A 20,626-nucleotide genomic window follows, 5' to 3' on the forward strand; every position below is an offset into this window, starting at 1 on the left:
AAAAAATATGGTAAGTGGAAACAATTATTTATAAATATTGGGAGGGACTCAAATAAATTGAAACACATAATTTTAATACCAATAATGTAATAAAAGTACAACTATAATATTGAATTAGGCATTGAAAAATAATGTATTAAACTAATAAAATTAATTGTTTATGTGTGTGGCTCTAATGTTTTGGTCATTTTGGAGAAACTAAAGCATTAAAAACCACATGATTTAAATCATATACATCATGATATCCACATCAAAAATAAATTTTTTAAAAATGACTTGTTGCCCATATATTCGGTGGCAATTTTTTTTTTTTGTGTGTATATATTCGTCTTAATAAATATATGTGATCTTAATTAATAATATACACATATTTTGATTAAAGAAAAACATTTAATATTTTTTTAACTTTTAATTGTAATAATTTGTGAATTTTTTTATAAAATTCATTATGAATAGAACAAGACAAAGCCCTAAAACTTGATAATGAAGCCCAGCCCAATGTACTATTGGGCTTATTTGATGGATAATAAATATCAATGGGCTTTGAAAGTTGTATTAGGGCCCAAATGTGTTTTTAGAATCTCTATTTATAGAAATAGTCATAATTTATAAAGGTTTTAAAGTTTAGCCATTCCAAAAAACGTTAGATATGCTAGCTCGAAGTTAACATAGTATTTCAATCAAAATTAGCTTTAATCTTTTTCGAACAATATCGAAATTGACATTAAATTTTAACGATTATGAATATTTATAATCGTTTGCAATAACATTTAATCCAGACAAATAACGATTTTATAAAACATAATTTTCAAATTTAAAGGTTCAATTTTTTTAATGATCGTCAATTGAGACTTTTCTTTCATCTTCTTTGCTTTAATTTTTAAATAAAATAAAAAACAATATAAGCTCAAATACTTCCCAAAAAAAAAAACTAAATAGAAAAAAGAAAAGGATAAGTGATTATATTGGGCTTCTCAAAGAATAAGACAATTATATCATACAGTTAAATATATAAAACTATAAAATAATAATAATACATTTAATATAGTTTTACAAATAAGAGTATAAAAGGAAGAGTGTGCAAACAAATTTTATTCATATTTTGAAGGCAAAAAAAACTATTTTCGATTCGACTTAAAGATGAACATAATATAACAATCTGAAGATAATATACTAAATAGAAGCATGACAAAATATTTTTAAAAAAATAAATAAACTATTATACATATTTCACTCACCCTCTATAAATTATAATTAATGTACACAATTGACCACATAGCTTTTAATTTATCCGTATCATTAATTATAGTAATTTTTTTGATAAATTCTAAAATATTCTATTTATTATTAAAATATTTAATAAAATTATCATTTCCAATTTTTGTATATTTCAAGTTAATGCTGAACAAGTAAAATTAGACGGATGGATCGAGAGAAAATAATAAAGAATATACATTTTCATGTTATTATTTTGATGGATAATTATGTCAAAATGGCATTTAGTAAAAAAGATAATTACATATAATATAAAATAATAATAATTAATAATTTCATACAAATACAAAAAATTAATAGGAGGAGTCGGTGGAGCAATTATGGGAGCTGACAAAATTTTGCCCTTTTTCGCATAAAAAAGTTGAAAAAATCGAAGCCCTAATTTCAGAGAAATCTTCATACTGACGAACTTTATCGATCATCAAATATAATCGCTGGTAAATTTTACGATTTTTTCAATTCATTTTTTAAATGTTATTTCGATTTATCTGATACCTATATTGATTTTTTTTTTTCAAAATTAAACCTTTTTTGAATGGATTAATGGGTTAATTTTAGGATTTTATGTAGTGGGTTTCGTGGAGAATTTGATTGTAGAGCGTTTATTGTTGAATTTTGAGCTGAATTTTGCTTCATGAAGGTATATTTTGGGGGAGGGGGATAGAAAAGAAATGTTAAATGTGTACAAATAGAGTTGAATGGATAGAAGAGGATTTCTATAGAGATTGTGTAACTAGTTTGGGATCAAGGTGTTGTTGCTGTTGTGGGGTTCGTCTAATTTAGATATTGGTTTGAAGATTTAACTTTTATGAATGGATTGATGGGTAAATTTGAGGATTTATCTAGAAAAGATTGCATTTTGAGCTGAATTTGGTTTGTGAAGGTATGTTGGGGGTTTGGATATTTTGGCAATAGAGTAGTTAAATGTGCACAAATAGAGTTGAATGGATATAAGAGGATTTATATAGAGATTGCGTAGCTAGTTTGGGATCAAGACATTGTTGTTGTTGTGGGGTTCTTTTGATTTAGATATTGGTTCAAGATTAACTTATATGAATGGATTAACGGGTAAATTTGAGGGTTTATCTAGAAAAGATGGCATTTTGAGGCTGAATTTGATTGTTAGAGCGTTTACGTTGAATTTTAAGCTGAAATTTGATTTGTGAAAGTATATTGGGGGTTTTGGGTATTTCGGCAATCGAGTAGTTAAATATGCACCAATAGAGTTGAATGGATATAGTGGATTCATATGGAGATCGCTTAGCTAGTTTGGGATTGTTGAGGTTTTCTTGTTTAGATAGTACTTTCAAGATTTAATTTTTATGAATGGAATAATGGGTAAATTTGAGGATGTATCTAGAAGAGGATGGTGCTTCGAGGCTGAATTTGCTTGTTTGGTTCTTCATGTTGAATATTGAGCAGAAATTTGATTTGTGAAGCTATGTTGGGGGTTGGGATATATTGGCATATAGTTGATAAATGTACCCAAATAGAGTTGAATGGATATAGAGGATTCATATGGAGATGCTTAACTAGTTTGGGATTGTGGAGTTATTCTAATTTAGATATTAGTTTCAAGATTTACCTTTATGCATGGTTTAATGTTTAAGTTTGAGGATTTACCTAGAAGAAAATGGTGCTTCGTGGCTGAATTTGCTTGGTAGAGCGTTTATGTTGAATTTTGAGCTGAAATTTGATTTGTGAAGCTATATTGGGGCTCAGAATATTTCACAGTAGTGTTGTTAAATGTACCCAAATGGAGTTGAATGGATATAGAGGATTTATATGGAGATGCTTAACTAGTTTGGGATCGAGACGTTGTTGTTGTGGAGTTCTTCTAATTTGGATGTCATTAGGAAAAATTCTTGTTAATATTTTTTTTATGACAAGGAAAACCCACAACTGCTACCTGGTGGGTGTGCACAGGGTAAAACCCCCACTCTTGAATTTTTTGTTTGAATCCCGCTTATCGTGATTGAATCGTATTTTTTCTACTCAGGGTGCTATAGTTTTGAAGCCGCTGTTATTCCATTTCATTTGTTGGATGACTGCCAGATTTTAATTGTTCTTAGTTCTGATAGCAATTAAGTGTAGCATGATATCATTTCAATCCCTAATCGGGTTATATGAATTATCCATGTCCATTCTGCTCTATTAAGGTTCATATCAGTAAATTTCCATAAAAGAGGGATAACTTTCATGTAGTCTGTGATTGGATGTAACTGTTAAGATTTTCTCAAGAATTAATCTTTCCCTTAGTAGATCTTCAAATAAATAATTTAACATTTCAAGGCTTGAAGTTTCAGTCATAGTGACTTACCTTATAAAAAAATGGCCCAAAATTTCTGACATAGCGCACAGGGGTGATCATAATACTTGCTCTTTTTTTTGTGAGTGTTTTGATCTTAGCTTATTCTGTATTAATTCTGTTACTGTTATTATTCACAAAAAATAAAGATGGGTCAGAGTATTCCTAAACTTGTTGCTTAATTTCAGTCGAGTGCTGGTTCATACTCTTTTCTCGAGGGAAAATCCTTTGTTTAAGTTACCGACTGATTTGTTTTTGAGTTGATAATGACATTGCATATTCAGTGACAATGGATTTTGGAAGTGTCTTTTTTGTGAAGTATGAGTTGGCTATGGATGGATTCAGGAGAGGTAGAAGTAGATGAAGAAGTATTGGGAAGAAGTGATTAGACAAGACATGACATGGTTGCAGCTTACCGAGGACATGACCTAAGATAGGAAGGTGTGGAGAACATGAATTAGGGTAGAAGGTTAGTAGGTAGGAGTACTTTGTCTTGTTGCTCTTACTGGTTCTCATAGGACTATTCTTGTACTTTCATGTTCTTTGATTTTTATTACTATCTATGGTTTCGTGTCGTTCAATTGTAGTACTGTTCTGGTACTATCTGTTATTTGTGTTACTATCTATTATCTGTTGTACTTTCATTATGGCTTTTTCTAGACTGTTTTTGTCTTGAGCTGAGGGCCTGTCAAAACAGCCACTTCACCTCACCTTTTAGGTAGAGGTAAGGTTTGTGTACACTTGGTGAGACTATACTGGGTATGTTGTTGTTACAAAGTGCAACTTAGTTGTCATAAATGAGAATCATCTGATTTTAGGTTTCTAATTTCAATTCTTGAAGTAGCTTGATCCATAAGAGTTCAAAAGATGATATTCGACCTCGGTGCTAAATCTTGCTACTCAATTTTACCTCTCGGTCATCAATTCACAAGATTTTCCCGAATAAGACCAGAATACCTTGAGATAGATGTGTATTACACACAGTGATCTCGCCCAACCTGTATTTATAGAGAAATAAGCCATGCACATGCCCTCATAAAATGGTGCTTTTGCTAATTAGCTGATTCTATGTATCTAAGAATGCGAACAACTACATTTCAGTAAGTGTCACATGGATAATTCAAAATTAACTCTTGATGCTCATAGGATAGGCAGTATCTTTTTCCCTGGGGTAAAGAAAAAGGCAATTTAATTTAATTCGCAATAAGTTTGTTTCACCTGCCAACCAACCTTCTAATTTTGCTAGAATCATTAGAAGCCTTCTTTGTTGAGAAGCTTGACCTTCAAATCCAATGGAGTGATTCATCTCATGTTATTCTTGTAATATGTGAGATATTGGAGATGAATTTGGAAGTCATAATTTTTCAAAGAAACAACAAAATACCAAGTGCAATTCTACAAAGTGGGGCTTGGGGAGGGTAGAGTGTACACAAACCTTACCCATACCTTGAAGGTAAAGATGCCGATTCTGATCTCGACCCTATTGAAGGAATATCTCTGAAAGAAAAAAAGAAGAATGGGAAGAAGGGAGGCATGTTTTATGTCCTACACTTAGCAGTCATCATAGGTACTCTATACATTACAAATGGTACATTATTCTGATGTGGACACTGTTACAAACTCATACATATCTTACACATATTTTACATCATAGGTACTCTATACATTACAAAGACTTAAAAGGTACATGCTAATTTGTGGGCAACTGTATGCTCTTGAACACGAACTCCTCCCACTTGTTATGTTTATGCATGGGTGTAAACTTTCCCAACTTCTTAACGTATATTATTACAACAATTCAACTATACTTTTTTCTGCAAATGATCCTTCCTCAGCAATGGAGTAAGCTTCTCATTTCTTACCCAGCCTTTATTCTTTTCTTTCTTAAAAATAAAATCACCAGGTAGGCTTTGCTTGTGAGTATAAGGTGGTAGCTGAACCAGTAGCAATATTGTCTTGAGATTTATGGTTGAATGGCTGTTACCTCGGAAGAACTTACTCAAGAGAACCCAACCGACAGATTTCCTTTGCTCATGGAGCAAGCAGAAAGTCGTGAGAGGAATGAACATGTTATTGATGTAGAACAAGGAAGTAGCCCCTCATCATCAGGTTCATCTGATAATGATTCTCCTCATGAATTGGAAATACCCAACCATGAAAATAGACCATCAAATCGACATTCCGTCTCTTCTTCGTCCAATGAATCAGATTCTCATAGCCCTTCTAGTGCTAGGAGAGCTGATGGTTCTGATCGTCGTTGGAGCCCATTTAATACTCTGTTGTGGCTTTCCATTGAGCTAATATTCACCTTAGGACAGATTGTTGCTGCCGTTGTCGTTTTATCCTTGTCAAAAGAGGAAAACCCAGAAACTCCATTATTTGCTTGGATTGTGGGATATGCAACTGGATGTGCAGCAAGCCTTCCTTTACTGTACTGGCGTTATCTTCTCCGTTACCAAACCATCAGTCAGAGATCAGCTCAACTGCGTCAAGATTCACCCCAAGTCAATTCCACTGCAGAGCCAAATTCTTATATTACTATCTCATTAACTCGGTCCTCGGATGAGGAAGATGGAAGGAACACACCTACCGACATTTGGACCAGGCAAAGCAATGCAAGGTAATATCTGCACACTACTCTCTTCCATGTGTTTTCTTCTTTATCTTTTTTGTTGTTGGGCACAATTAATCCATAAGGCAACTAAGCATGTTTAGTAATTTAGGATGGAGTCAGTTGTTGCCTTCAGAATATTAGCTAGCTTGAACGACTTTTGACCAAACGACTTTTTAGGCACAACTGCTTCATGGGTAACTTGAAACTTTAGCGTTTTTCATTCAAAGGTTTTAGCCTTTCTCCAATTCCTTTAATTTTATGTTAGAAAAAGTGTATCCAAGAATACTTCAGTTTTTCTGTCTTCTAAATCCTTGCACAGCCATGTGGATATTCTCATGGAAATGTAGTTAGTATCTCCTCAACAGTGGTGGCAAATGAGACGTTTGGGCTGAATGTGGACGAGTCTAAACGGGCTGAATTGATAAATGGGTCATTTTCCAACCCTGAGATACTTGGGCTGAGATGGGGGTTGGGTCAAAGAAGGGCTAAACAATGAGTTGGTAATCCAAGTTCTAATTTAATATTTTTTATTTTCTCATAATTTTGTTAATACCAAACAAACTCATACATCCTTTTCTTTATCTTAGCTATATATAACATATCAAGGAAAGAAAATTAATATAAATATTTTGACAAGGTATCTCATGGGTCAGTTTGGTCTGCATACTTGGCCCATATAAGCCCATTCTTTTGATGGACTGAACTTGGGGAAGTCGAGATGGGCCGAGTAATAGATGGGCTGGTCATATTTTCATGGACTAAATTTAACACCCCTACGCTTCAGTACCATGATCTTGGAATCTGACTTATATCATTGATAGTGTTATTCACCGTGCATTGATGCTTCCTTTTTTTACAGACTTGGTTCATTGGTAGATCATTTTAAGATGGCCTTGGATTGCTTCTTTGCTGTGTGGTTTGTCGTTGGCAATGTTTGGATCTTTGGGGGGCACTCTTCTTCTTCTGAGGCTCCCAATCTGTACAGGTACAGTTGTTTCCTTCTTATTTATTTGCTCTTCCTTTGCTACACCAGTATCACCAAAACTAACATAAGATCCACATACTTTGCAGATTATGTATAGCTTTTCTTACCATTAGTTGCATTGGATATGCTATGCCTTTCATCTTGTGTGCGATGATATGCTGCTGCCTGCCTTGTATCATTTCAATCCTCGGTGTGCGTGAGAATATGCATGGAGTGAGAGGAGCCACAGAAGAGTCCATCAACGCTCTTCCCACACTCAAGTACAGGGTCAAGACAGATGGAACTGGAAGTAATGAAAGTAAGAATCTAGAAGAGGAGGAAGGTGGTTGTGTAGCTGCTGGCACAGAGAAGGAACGTGCCATATCAGGTGAAGATGCGGTAAGTTCATCTTTCCATTCATAGCGTTTAGGAGTTGGAAATTGAGTTTCTGGGTAACAGTCTCACAGAAAGTAGTTTTTGCTTCTTGATTTGATGTTATTTACATCTTACCTTAGCTAAAATATTGTATGTGTGCTATATCAATCAATCCATTATATGCAAACAGGCTGCATTCCCATTTCCATGACTGCTATTTCCCCTTAGGATTAGCACTATCAAGGAGTCAATAAGTGACTGTCTTAAGTACTAATTGCATTTGATGTTGAAAAATCAACATATAAAGTATTTCTTGTAGTTTCTTTTTTCGTGATTATTTTTTTCTTATTACCCCAGGTTTGTAGTTTTTTCTCCTCAAGGCTGAGCATTAAATACATGTATTTTCATTATTACTTCTCCTTTGCTTTATTATCACTCCCTCATCATCTTATTATTCAATTTTTATTATCATCTGTTGTTTTCTTTTGCTTCCGTTTTCGTATTATTTGCTATTTCTACTGTTCTGTTCTTCATTATTTGCTTTAATTTACTTTATTTGAGGCAAGGGAGTTTCAGAAACAGCCCATGTCTCAAGGTAGGGGTAAGTTCTGCTTAGACACCACTCTCCCCAGCCCTTACTCCTGAAATTACACTGGATTTTTTGTTGTTTTGCTTGATCTGGTTTTGTAGAAGTTTGTTTTACTTGTCAAAAACAGGGATACTTGGAAAACAGCATTATTGGCCTGGTGAGAAAGAATATTTACACATATTATGCTTAGTAAAAACTATCCAAAGTGCAAAAGGAAATGAGGAGAATGAATGAGACCTTACCGTTGTCTTCGAAATACTAGGAGAGAGAATGCATTTTTTTTCTGAAGAATTTAGTCTTCATAGCTTAGGAATAGCACATGACCTTAAACTTATCATTGAGATAGTATCAGATTTCAGTTATTACTTGTTGGCACTCATGTTCCTACACATGTGACAAACCTAATACTTATTTACATGAAATAGGTTTTAGATATTGGACCACGTATTGATCATGGTTAGTTATTCACGCATATCAAAACAATCAAAGAGGATATATCTAATTGTATATACTGGATCTTTGATTAACTCAATTTTATTAGACCTTACCGATGTCTGCTATTGGCTTGTTACGTATTACATGTAGTATTTCGCAGAGCTGTTATCTAGGCATATTTGTGCTTTTGGAAGGAGTTTGTAGAGTCTGTCCCACTTTTGTTTGAGAATAGTTATCTTGAATTTGCACTTACTATCTAATCAGTTGTTTCGTCTCATCTTACTTAAGCCGGCTCTTATGCGTTAAACCTAAACAGGTATGTTGTATTTGCTTAGCAAAATATGAGGACAATGACGAACTGAGGGAATTGCCTTGCTCCCATTTCTTCCATACACAGTGTGTAGATAAATGGCTGAAGATCAATGCGACTTGCCCCCTCTGCAAATCTGAAATTGACGCCAAGAACAGAGATCTACCTTCTGTAGAAGAGGAACCCCTCCAACAATCCTAAGGTGATGCAGAAACCAACTTCTTATGGTTGAAACACAGATCATCGCCGCTAGCTTGTTGCATGGGGAACAAGGAGAGTATATCCCAACTGTTACTTCTTCTGCTGTTGCTGCTACTGCTACTGCTGTTTCTACCACACGAATTTCAGTTTGTATAGTTGTAGCTCATACCAGGTATTTATAACAAGCTTGAAAGAAGAGGTAATTCCATTGTTGATACCCTTACATCTTTCTCATGCCTCACCAGCTATATGTTGCTCGGAACTTCCAAAAAAAAATGTCAGTTGCACTCGTGTTGGATCTTCAAAAAAATGCATAGCTTTTGGAAGATCTAAACCGGGCGATATTTTTGAAGTGTCCATCATCTAATGCAAACATAGCACACTGTATAAATAGATTTAAGGGTAAAGCTGACTACACACCATTCTCCTCAGACGTCGCTTTTGGGATTACACTAGAGATGCTGTTATCTCGAACTTTAGTCTCTACTCTGTTATAAGCTTTTTTTTCTTCTTATAACACTAAACAACTGTCATTATTAACAGTAGTTTCTTTGTGAAATTATCTCTTTATAATAATAACCTTGTGCAAATATTCATCTATGTATTTATTGTTTATAACAACTAAAAAGCAATTAGTGAATTATATTTTGTTATAAACATAACTTTAGCACTTGAAATATAAAAAGACTATTGTGAACCTGGAATATGAGAAATTAGAAATGTACATAAAAAAAGTTGAATATCTCAAAATCTGAACTCGAAATCTCAATCTTATTCATCCCATCATATGTATCGTCAAAGAACTAGAACTTATGTAATGGAAAAATTCGCTAGCCGGCACACAATAGAATCAGCTGAGAGGCATCATTTTATTTTAATATTAATGAGAGTTTACCTGCTTTGGAACTCGTTTGAATTTGAAAATGGATTTCATTACTAAGGTCTTAAAGAACGTTTATGGAAAATTTTGGCAAAAAAACATGTCAGATTTCGGATCATCAAGAATTCATGGACTATGCACACGAAAATCGGCAAAATGAGGATTTACCTGTTTTGGGGCTAATTTGAACTTGAAAATGGATCGGTTTACCCATCGGGAGTAACTAGCTCCATTACTAAGTTTTTAACTGACGTTTATGAAAAATTTCAACCAAAAACACATTGAAATCTTTTATTAAAAAAATTCATGAACTATAACACACAAAAATATGCAAAATGAGGGTTTAGCTGCTTTGGAGCTCGTTTGAACTTGAAACTGGGTTGGTTTACTTGTTGGGACATCTTGTCTCTATTACTAAGGTCTTAATATACGATCATCAAAAATTCAATCAAGAATACGCCGTAATCGGTGATCACGAAAAATCCATGGATTATATAATATATGAAAATTGACAAAACAGGTTTTTACCTGCTTTGAAACTCGTCTAAACTTGAAAATGGTTTGATTTGTCCGTTAGGACCAACTAACTCCATTACTAAGGTCTTAACCGAGTCCATAAAAAATTTCAGCCAAAAACACTTCAAAATTTGGGATAATAAAAAATTCATGGACTATAACACATGAAAATCGAAAAATGAAAATTTACAGACTTTGAGACTCTTTTGAACTTGACTTGTTTGCCCGTCGAGAACAAGTGACTCTATTAATAAAGTCTTAACGTCCGGACATGCAAATTTTTTAGCAAAAACACGTCGAAATTTCAGATCACCGAAAATTCATGAACTATAATACACGAAAATCGGCATATTGGGGGTTTACCTGCTTATAGACTCGTTTGAACTTGAAAATGGGTTGATTTGCCCATCGGGACATATTGGCTCCATTACAAAGGTTTTAAGGAATGCTCATTAAATTTTTTGATGATAAACACGCAATAATTTCGGATCATCAAAAATACATGGACTATAGCACACAAAAATTGGTAAAATGGGGGTTACTTGCTTTGGAGTTCGTTTGAACTTGAAAATTACCGATTTGCCTGTCGAGACAAACATCCGTGAAAAGTTTCAGCCAAAAACACTCCAGACTTCTAGATCACAAAAAACCATGGTCAATAGCACACAAAAATTTACAAAATGGGGGTTTACTTGCTTTAGGGCTTGTTTGAACTTGAAAATTGACCGGTTTGCCCGTTGGAACCAACTCGCTCCATTACTAAGGTTTTAACATGTGCATGAAAAATTTCTGTTAAAAAGACGTCGCAATTTTGGATTACAAAAAATCTATGGATTATGCACACAAAAATATGCAAAATGGGGGTTTTCTTTCTTTGGGGTTTGTTTGAACTTGAAAATAGACCGATTTTCCTGTCGCACCCAATTGACTCTATTACTAAAGTCTTAACAGACGTCCACAAAAAATTTCGACAAAAAACACATTGAAATTTTGAATCTCTTAAAATTCATGGATTATAGCACACAAAAATCACCAAAATGGAAATTTACCAAGTTTGGGGCTCGTTTGAACTTAATATGAGTCGGTTTACCCATTACTACCAACCGACTCAATTACTAAAGTATTAACAGGCGTCCAGAAATATTTTTTGCCAAAAAAATTAAGGAATCCGAATCACCATAAATTCACTGACTATAACACATAAAAATTGATAAAATGAGGGTTTACCTGCTTAGGGGCTCATTTGAACTTGAAAATGGATTGATTTGCCTGTTGGAACCAACTGAATCCATTAATAAGGTCTTGACGAACGTCCATGAAAAATTTTGGTAAAAAACACGCCAAAATTTTGGATCACCAAAAATTCATGGACTATAACATACGAAAATCGACAAAATTGGGGTTTACTTGCTTTTGGGATTGTTTAAACTTGAAAATGGACTGATTTTACAGTCGGGACCAACTGGATCCATTACTAAGGTCTTAATGGACGTCCATGAAAATTTTTAACCAAAAGCACGCCGAAATTCTGGATCACCAAAAATTCATGGACTATAGCACATGAAAATAGATAAATTGGGGGCCTACCTGGATTTGGGCTTGTTTGAACTTAAAAATGGACCGATTTGCCTGTTGAGACTAACTAGCTCTATTACTAAGGTCTTAACAAACATGCATGAAAAATTTCAGCCAAAAAACATAGCGAAACTTCGAATCACCAAAAATCCGTGAACTATAGCACACGAAAATCGACAAAATGGAGGTTTACCTGCTTTGAGACTCGTTTGAATTTGAAAAATGGGCCAATTTGCCCGTCGGGACCAACTAACTCTATTACTAAGGTCTTAACGGACGTCCATGAAAATTTTTAGCAAAAAACACGATGAAATTTCGAATCATCAAAAATTCATTAACTATAACACACGAAAATCGACAAAATGGGGGTTTACCTGCTTTGGGGCTCGTTCGAACTTGAAAGTGGGCCGATTTGCTCGTCGAGACCAACTAGCTCTATTACTATGGTCTTAACGGCCGTCCATGAAAAATTTAGGTAAAAAACACGGCAAAATTTCGAATCATCGAAAATCCATGGACTATAGCATACGTAAATCAGCAAATGAAGATTTACCTGTTTTGGAGCTGATTTAAACTTGAAAATGAGTCGATTTGCCCATCAAAACCAACTGACTCCATTACTATAGTCTAAACGTATAATTAAAGTATCAACCATAATTATCTTACTCATTTTTAGGGATTTTACCTTAATCATGTTCCGTTTTTAGTCCTGTATATGTTAATGGGAAACTTACATAAATGTGCTATAATAATAAAATATTTACCATTTATAGCAATAATATTTTTTTTTCACTTGATCGCTTTTAATTCATTTATAATACAATTTTAATACATATTACAAAGAACAATTTATTATTCACATATAATACAAGTTTTAATGATGGATAATACATTTATCACACATTTTAATACACTTATAATACAATGTGACCATTTTTTACCAAACAAACACAATATATTTCAAAAACAATTATAATTCAAATATATTGCATAAATAATTTACTTTTAATACATATTACAGATTTATCACAGTATTGCTATAAATGGTAATAAACAAAAAGTAATGCTAAAATCAGTAATTATTTTTTAAAATGTATTAATTTATGTAACTTTTCCTATGTTAATTATAAAACTTTCACATATTGCGTACTTAAAATTTTGTATATTGACTAATTATCACAATATTATTTTGTATATGTTTTCAAATTCAAGCTTGAATAAGTTTTGTGACTTTACTTCTTTGTCCTAAATTGGTATTTACTTTGTATTATCTTCAATTATTATCGATTGATTTAGTAGTGTCAAATATGGTCTCAAATTAGTGATTTAATATATTTGATGATTACTTAACTATTAATTTTTTTCATACGAAGTCACTTAGCTTTGATTTTCAACTCAAAGTTCACTCAATTATGAATTATTTGCAAAAAAAAATCAATAAATTTAGTTAATTATTTTTAGATTAAAATTTATTGATATGAAATTTTTATTTCTAATTCAAAATTTTAAGAATTAAATATATATCAATTTAAACCATTTAATGACCCGATCACTTGACCAGACCTACTGAAAATATAACATTGACCCCTTTATTTTACCCTTATTCTCTTAAATTATTCTGTCTTCACATTTGCGTTTTTTTTTAACCTATAGAGAGAAAAAAAAAGAATAATTAAGAGAATAAGAATTAAAAAAAGGGTCGAATATTATATTTTCAGTGAGTCGGGTCAAGTGAGGCGAGTCTTTAAATGAATATATGTTTAGTTCTTAAAATTTTGGTTATAAATAAATTTCATATCAGTAAATTTTAATGGAAAAGATAACTAAATAGGTTAAGTGATTGTCTGTAAAAAAAAAAATCTATAGTTAGTTGATTTTGAGTTGAAAATCAAAGTTAAGTTACTTTCAAAAAAAATTCGATAAATTGAATGACCATCAAAAATATTAACTTCGATCTTAGCAAATGGGATTAAAAAAATTAAAAGTGGAGAAAATTTTTTACTTGTTGTCAAGCTTATCAAAGAACATCGACATATAATATCACCCTCTTAATTTAATTTTTTGCTAATATATATGAAAAGACATGCTAAAAAAATGAATTTTATTTATACTTAAAGAAAAAGACAATAAATCTATCAAAAATCAAAGCTACAAAATTTATTCTAACCAAACTAATGGAAAAAAGGTAAAAGAAAACACTAAAAAAAAAGAAATTAAAACTATTTCTTTTCCTATTATTTTAAATAAATAAAATAATAAATAATAAATTTCCTTGTAGACTAAGCAATTTCCAAATCTTCTCTTTTTTCCTGACTTGAAGAATTTAATGAAAAACTGCAATTTTCAATTGCTTCTTCAATTGTTAAAAATATTGATTCTTTCCCAAGAAAATCAATAAATTTTGTTGCAATTAATTTTTCCATCACCCCTAATCTTGGATTAATCAATATAATCTGCAAAAAAAAAAAACATATTAGAAAGTTGTGAATATCAAACACTATATATACATATCTGTCACGTCTCGCTTTACGAGAGTCACTCAGTTAAAATTTAATTATACAAGAAATACTATAAGTTAGTAATCCTTTTCATACTATATGATGAAGCACTTTTTTAAAAATTTTGGTGAAAATTGACTCTCGAGAATCGAACGTGAAACGAAAGAAGTAAATAATGAGAAAGTGTATATAAATTATACATACCTTGATGTTTTTTGCAGCTAGGCATCTACGAAGTTCTTTTAAAGTTTCAACACCAGTAATGTCAATTGATGTAACACCTACAATATTATCATTGAAATTTTTTTTGATTTAGTAACATATTGAAAAAAAAAATCACATAAAAATTTGAAAATCCTTTTTATTAAATATAGCTTTTGAATTACTAATTTTATTGAATCGTACTTGCGTTTTTATTTATGAATTTTTAAGCTCATACCTCCAAAATCAAGTAGCAAGTATTCAATCTCATTTCTTTGTGAATTTTCAAGAGATTGCTCGTCTCTAACCCATCTTAGAATCCTGTACACATTAAAAATAATATTATATATCAATTTTCACTAAAATAATCAAAATAATATATCTAGACAAACGACGTTATTACAGAGATATTTTGCGTACCTTTCTCTAACATAATTGCTATTAGGGAAATAAATTGGTGAACCAAGTTTCAAAATTAACATTCCTGGAGTTTCATTAGAACCAGGATATTGTTCTATGTCTCTAAATGCTGTATTTGTTATGGTTCCAAGTTTGCATGTTGGTGGCCTAGCAACATATAATAGTGCCCTTATCAAGGCAAGTCCAACCTACAAAAAATAAAATAAAATCGAGTACGCGTAAGTTTTTATCATGTTTAGTATGATAGACACTCCCAAGCTACGACAATGACTAATTTTTCAATTAGATGAAAATGACATTCGTCGTATCAATCAGATCCCATATTTCAAGACTAGGGTCTGAATCAGATTACGAATAAGATAATATTTTTCGGTTACGTACCGAAAGGAAGTTTTTATCATGTTTAGTATGATAGACGCTCCCAAGTCACGACAATGACTATTTCTCAATTAGATGAAAATGACTTTCGACGTATCAATCAGATCCCAAATTTCAAGACTAGGGTTTGAATCAGATTGCGAATAAGATGATATTTTTTGGTTACGTACCGAAAGGAAGTTTTTATCATGTTTAGTATTATAGACGCTCCAAGTCACGACAACGACTATTTTTCAATTAGATAAAAATGACTTTCGTCGTATCAATCAGATTCCACATTTCAAGACTAGGGTCTGAATCAGATTGCGAATAAGATAATTTTTTCAGTTAGATTCCAATTTCAAGACCGGGGTCTGAATCAGATTGCGAATAAGATAATTTATTTTGGTTACGTACCGAAAGAAAGTTTTTATTATGTTTAGTATGATAGACACTCCCAAGTCACAATAATGATTATTTTTCAATTAGATAAAAATGACTTTCGTCGTACAATCAGATCCCATATTTCAAGACTAGGGTGTGAATCAAATTGCGAATAAGATAATATTTTTCAATCGAATCCTAAATTTCAAGACTAGGGTCTGAATCAAATTGCGAATAAGACAATATTTTTTGATTACGTACCGAAAGGATGAGTCCCATGTCCATGCTAATGAAAGCAACACCAAAGAAAGCAACCATACAAATCAAGAAATCAAATTTGTCAGTCTTGTAAAGGTGAACAGCTTTTTCATAGTCCAATAACCCAATCATAGCTGACATGATAATAGCAGCCAAGGCAACAAGTGGTGTGTAGCCAAAAAGTGGTGCCAAAAACAACAAAGTTAGCAACATGCACAATGACATTACTACATTTGACATTTGGCTTTTGCATCCAGCATTATAGTTCACTGCTGTTTTTGAAAATGGCCCTAATAAAAATAAAAAATATGAATAAAAACATTAGTACACGTTCACGTTAATACTGTCAATGTATATAAGTTAAAAAGAAATTTACCTGTACTTAAGTAGCAAGAAGTTAAAGAGCCAACAATATTCATAAGTCCAATGGCTACCATCTCTTTGTTACCATCAATTTGATCATTATTCATTATAGCAAAACTCCTCCCAATAGCTATCCCTTCCTATAATATACTCGATGTAATATTCTCACACGTAAAATTTGGAAAGAATAGTGTGTAATATAATGTATATGTATAGTAATATTATTTTCGATACGCATAAATAACAGTAACAACGATAAAATAATATAATACTTACTGCTATTGCAATCATAGCTGTAATGATAGCAGCTTTAACAACATTAGGTAAGTATTCTGGACTAAAATTTATAAGGTGAATGGAGGATGGATTAATTCCTTTATTCAATTTTCCCACCTGCATTAAATTAAATAAAAAAAAATTTAAAAAAATCAAATATAAGAAAACATATGGTAAAAAATTTATAAATTTTTAACTTGAAATGACTTATCAAACTCGAGGTATAACAGGTCAAAATAGTGTAATCTGACATGTCATATGTCAAAATCGTCTAGTTTCCTAAACTTTGCATCAGATATTTTAATTTCTCATAAGATTATTTTCTCGAATTCGATCATTTTTAATATAGAAAAAATCCAAAATGATTTTTAACTTACAATAGCTATGCCATGTTTCTCAGCATTGAAAAAATATGCAAAAAGGCAGCCAGCTACAACAACAATTATTGGAGAAATGGCTGAAACCCAAAATAGACTTGGTTTCTTCTTTCTCTGCAAAAAATAATAATAATAATAATAATTTTTTGTTAATTTAAAATTATTTTTTAAATACTATCAGTATATATAAATTAAAATATCGTATTAAAAAACTTACCACATATCTAGATAATTGTAGGAAAGCAAGGAAGAATGCTCCAACAGCTGCACATTGCCATGTCCACTGATTTTTTTTTTATATATAAATCGAACGAAAAAAAAAATCAAGTTAGTATCTTATAGATCATGAGTTCGAACCATAAAAATAACTATAATACTGTCTAATCGCACTCTTTAAAGTAGAATCGTTCGTTAAATTCTATATAAATATAGATATTTTTTACACTAGACTATGAAATGATCGACGATTTTATCGAATTAATTAAGATTAACTAACCTCTTTTCTATTTTCAATAACAGCACGTAAAACATGATAAACATCAGTACGACTAGTGAAATGCTTCAATCCAAGCATGCCTTTTAATTGTTGTAAGCAAATAATTAATGCTGTCCCTCCCATAAATCCAGTAATTGTTGAATGTGATAGAAAATCCACCAAAAATCCAAGCCTACATCACACATAAAAAAAAATGAATTAATTTATTCGATCTTCGATATTCATTTTGATATTGTTCGGATCAGATCGCGGAATCAAGATTTCCAATAAGGGGTTCGGAAAGCTTTAGAAATAGACACATGAAGTAGCCGAAGGGAGTTCGACATCTACTATATATACATATAAAATTATTTTAATCATGTATAAATAATATAATTTTTCGCTGAAGGGGTTCGAATGAACCCTCTTCGTACAAAATGGCTTCCGCCCCTGACTCAGACTTTTTAAATAAGTCGATGATGTCATGTCGAATCCTCCAAAGAAAAAAACGTATTATTTTTGGTTAATTCAACATGCAATCATTGACATATTTGAATATTTCTAAACTGTCAGTATATAAAAATTAAACGACTGATATGTAAAATTACCTTAATACCCCCAAAGCTGTTTGTAGCAAACCAGATATAAGGGCAGCAGTGTAAAACAAACTAACATACAATTCCATATTGTCTTCAGGCTTAACTTTTTGTTGAACTGCTTCAGCAATAATCAATGAACAAGTTGCTACTGTTCCAACAGCAAGATGTTTTGAACTCCCAAAAATAGCATAAATTAATGGGGGAACAAAACTCGAGTCTGCGATATAAAAATATTTAGACAATCAAATCACTTATTAACTAATTATAGCTATGCCTCTTGCGTAATGTGCTATAAAAACTTAAAGTTACTCTAATGATGTACAAAATATTACCCCCTAAATACGAGAGTCAAATTAACAAATATTCAGTGTGAATTCAGACATAGAGTCTTCAATCTTTTAAATATAAACTTTTACATATTTAAAAATAAATATAAAAAGTAGGAAAAATACACAAGTATCCTCCTAGACTATGATCGAAATCTCAGAGACACGCCATAACTAAACTAAGGTTCTATTACCCTCTGAACCTTTTTTTTTGTAATTTTATACACCTTTTGTCTTACGTGGCACACTTTGTGACTCCACGCAATTGAAGCGCGTGGGAGACATTTGGATTCCACATAAGTGCACAAAATTACAAAAAAAAAAAGTTGAGGGGTAATAGGACTTTAGTTTAGTTAAGATGTCTATGAGATTTCGTTCATAGTTTAGAGATATAGTTGTGCATTTTCCTTAAAAAGTAATATAAATTACAATAGTTAGCAGTTCAAAATATTTTTAAAAATATATGATTTTGACGGTTCAAATAGTAATATACTGTCAGTATATGTAACGTACAGAGTCCGATAATAGGAGGAAGTTCAGCTAGTTTTGCATAGCTTATTCCTTGTGGAATTGCAAGACTAGCAATTGTAATTCCAGCAAGAAGATCATACATAAATAACCCAAATTTGTATCTTGGTAACCATTGGCAAATTGGTATAAAATATTGAATTCCTTTTAGAATTCTTTTAGATAATTTTTCATTTTTGAATTCATAAAATGGATCATCTGGAAATAGTGTTTCTTTGACATTTGCTTTAAGAACAGTCTTAAAGCTACGTGGTGGTGCATAGTTCACACCATGTAAAGACTTTGGAGAACTCATAATTATAAGAGAGTATTAAGAAAGATATTAAAGCGTTTACGTAATAAAATATGACGATTGAAATGTCTTTATATAGTGTGTCGATTTATCTGAATTTATAATTTTTTGATGTAGGATCAAAAATATAATGCTAGAAAAAATGAAACTAATCTAGACTTTGTAAAAAAAGCACATAAATACGCATCTATGTAATATTATTTTAAATTCAACAAAAATATTGACCACAAAGAAAGAGAGAAAAAGGCAAGAGAAAATTACAAAATTCATATTTAATTAAGGTTTAAGGTTTTGCATCATATAACTAATTAAGATTCAGATAATTCATAGATAAAACTTTCTATCTTTAATTAAGGTTTAAGGATTTGCGTCTATCATATAACTAATTATTAAGATTCTCATAATAATATAGATGATTTATATATAAAACTGTGAGTTAATATTTCAAAAGGTCACTCAATTTTAATTAATAAAATTATTAAATTTTATTTTATATTAATAAAATACTCAACTTGGACATTTATATTAATTAAATTTATTACTGAATCTTTTTTATATACAAAATAATTTCTTTTATGTCATCTAAATATATAAAAAGATAGTTTTCTTTTGAAAGGATTTTTTCAAACATGACTGTTGACCTTGGCAAAAAAAAAATAAAAAAATTAATTAATCAAATATCATCTAATATTATTTTATTGAGTGATTTTTTGGTAAAAAAGTCTAAGTTGATTGATTTTTGTGATATAAAGTAAAGTTAAATGACTTTGTTAGATAGATTCTCAAAGTTGAGTCGATTTTTTAAGACATTAACTCTATAACTTTCAAAGTGACATCACTACCCTCTAATTTGATATTTAGCCGTAACTAATTGACGATAATAACTTAATTAGTTGTTGCTAAATATATTATCTAGAGGCAACTACCACCTTTTGTAAATTTTCTTAAAGCCTATATCGATATCGGATCCAATAAAAAATAACTAAAATCGATAAATGGTTTAGCACTCTTTGGTTTATCCCTTTAATACATATCCTAGTCGGGGTGAGTCTTGTAGTAGCGTCCAACGCTTTCGGAGTTATGGTGAAATTCTGCTCTTCGGATCATTATTAGTCTCCATCTATCATTTTTAAAGGTTTAACTTACTTTTCAAAAGACTTGAGACGTAATTCAAATTTTAAAAAATGTATTAGATGTTTTTTATATTTAAATAATGTGTTGATTTTCTAT

At 31.5% G+C, this 20,626-nt stretch overlaps 2 protein-coding genes across 9 annotated transcripts; one reads left to right on the forward strand and one right to left on the reverse strand.

The window, feature by feature from the left end:
- The first annotated feature begins 1,559 nt into the window (after window positions 1-1,559).
- On the forward strand, window positions 1,560-9,671 carry LOC107007480 (E3 ubiquitin-protein ligase At1g63170-like). Of its 8 annotated transcripts, none has more exons than XM_015206111.2 (6): window positions 1,561-1,712; window positions 3,929-4,052; window positions 5,487-6,203; window positions 7,057-7,182; window positions 7,269-7,560; window positions 8,877-9,671. In XM_015206111.2, exons 3-6 carry the CDS (start codon window positions 5,557-5,559, stop codon window positions 9,069-9,071), a joined length of 1,260 nt encoding a protein of 419 aa, XP_015061597.1. In that variant the 5' UTR covers window positions 1,561-1,712; window positions 3,929-4,052; window positions 5,487-5,556; the 3' UTR covers window positions 9,072-9,671. The 8 variants fall into 8 exon arrangements, with proteins under 8 accessions (XP_015061598.1, XP_015061597.1, XP_027769366.1 ...); XM_027913565.1 differs by having other exon boundaries at window positions 1,568-1,712; window positions 3,868-4,060; XM_015206108.2 differs by having other exon boundaries at window positions 1,569-1,712; window positions 3,868-4,052.
- A 4,624-nt stretch (window positions 9,672-14,295) lies between these two features.
- LOC107005913 (probable sulfate transporter 3.5) lies at window positions 14,296-19,415 on the reverse strand. Its single transcript, XM_015204559.2, has 12 exons — window positions 19,090-19,415; window positions 18,260-18,467; window positions 17,673-17,844; window positions 17,394-17,459; window positions 17,177-17,290; window positions 16,800-16,916; window positions 16,537-16,663; window positions 16,164-16,450; window positions 15,162-15,349; window positions 14,980-15,062; window positions 14,745-14,821; window positions 14,296-14,495 (listed from the first exon to the last, which is right to left on the reverse strand). The coding sequence occupies exons 1-12, from the start codon at window positions 19,397-19,399 to the stop codon at window positions 14,322-14,324; spliced, it is 1,923 nt and encodes a 640-aa protein (XP_015060045.1). The 5' UTR covers window positions 19,400-19,415; the 3' UTR covers window positions 14,296-14,321.
- Between the last annotated feature and the right edge of the window lie 1,211 nt (window positions 19,416-20,626).

Source organism: Solanum pennellii, chromosome 12 (genome assembly GCF_001406875.1).
Source record: "Solanum pennellii chromosome 12, SPENNV200".
Classification (NCBI taxonomy): Eukaryota; Viridiplantae; Streptophyta; class Magnoliopsida; order Solanales; family Solanaceae; genus Solanum; species Solanum pennellii.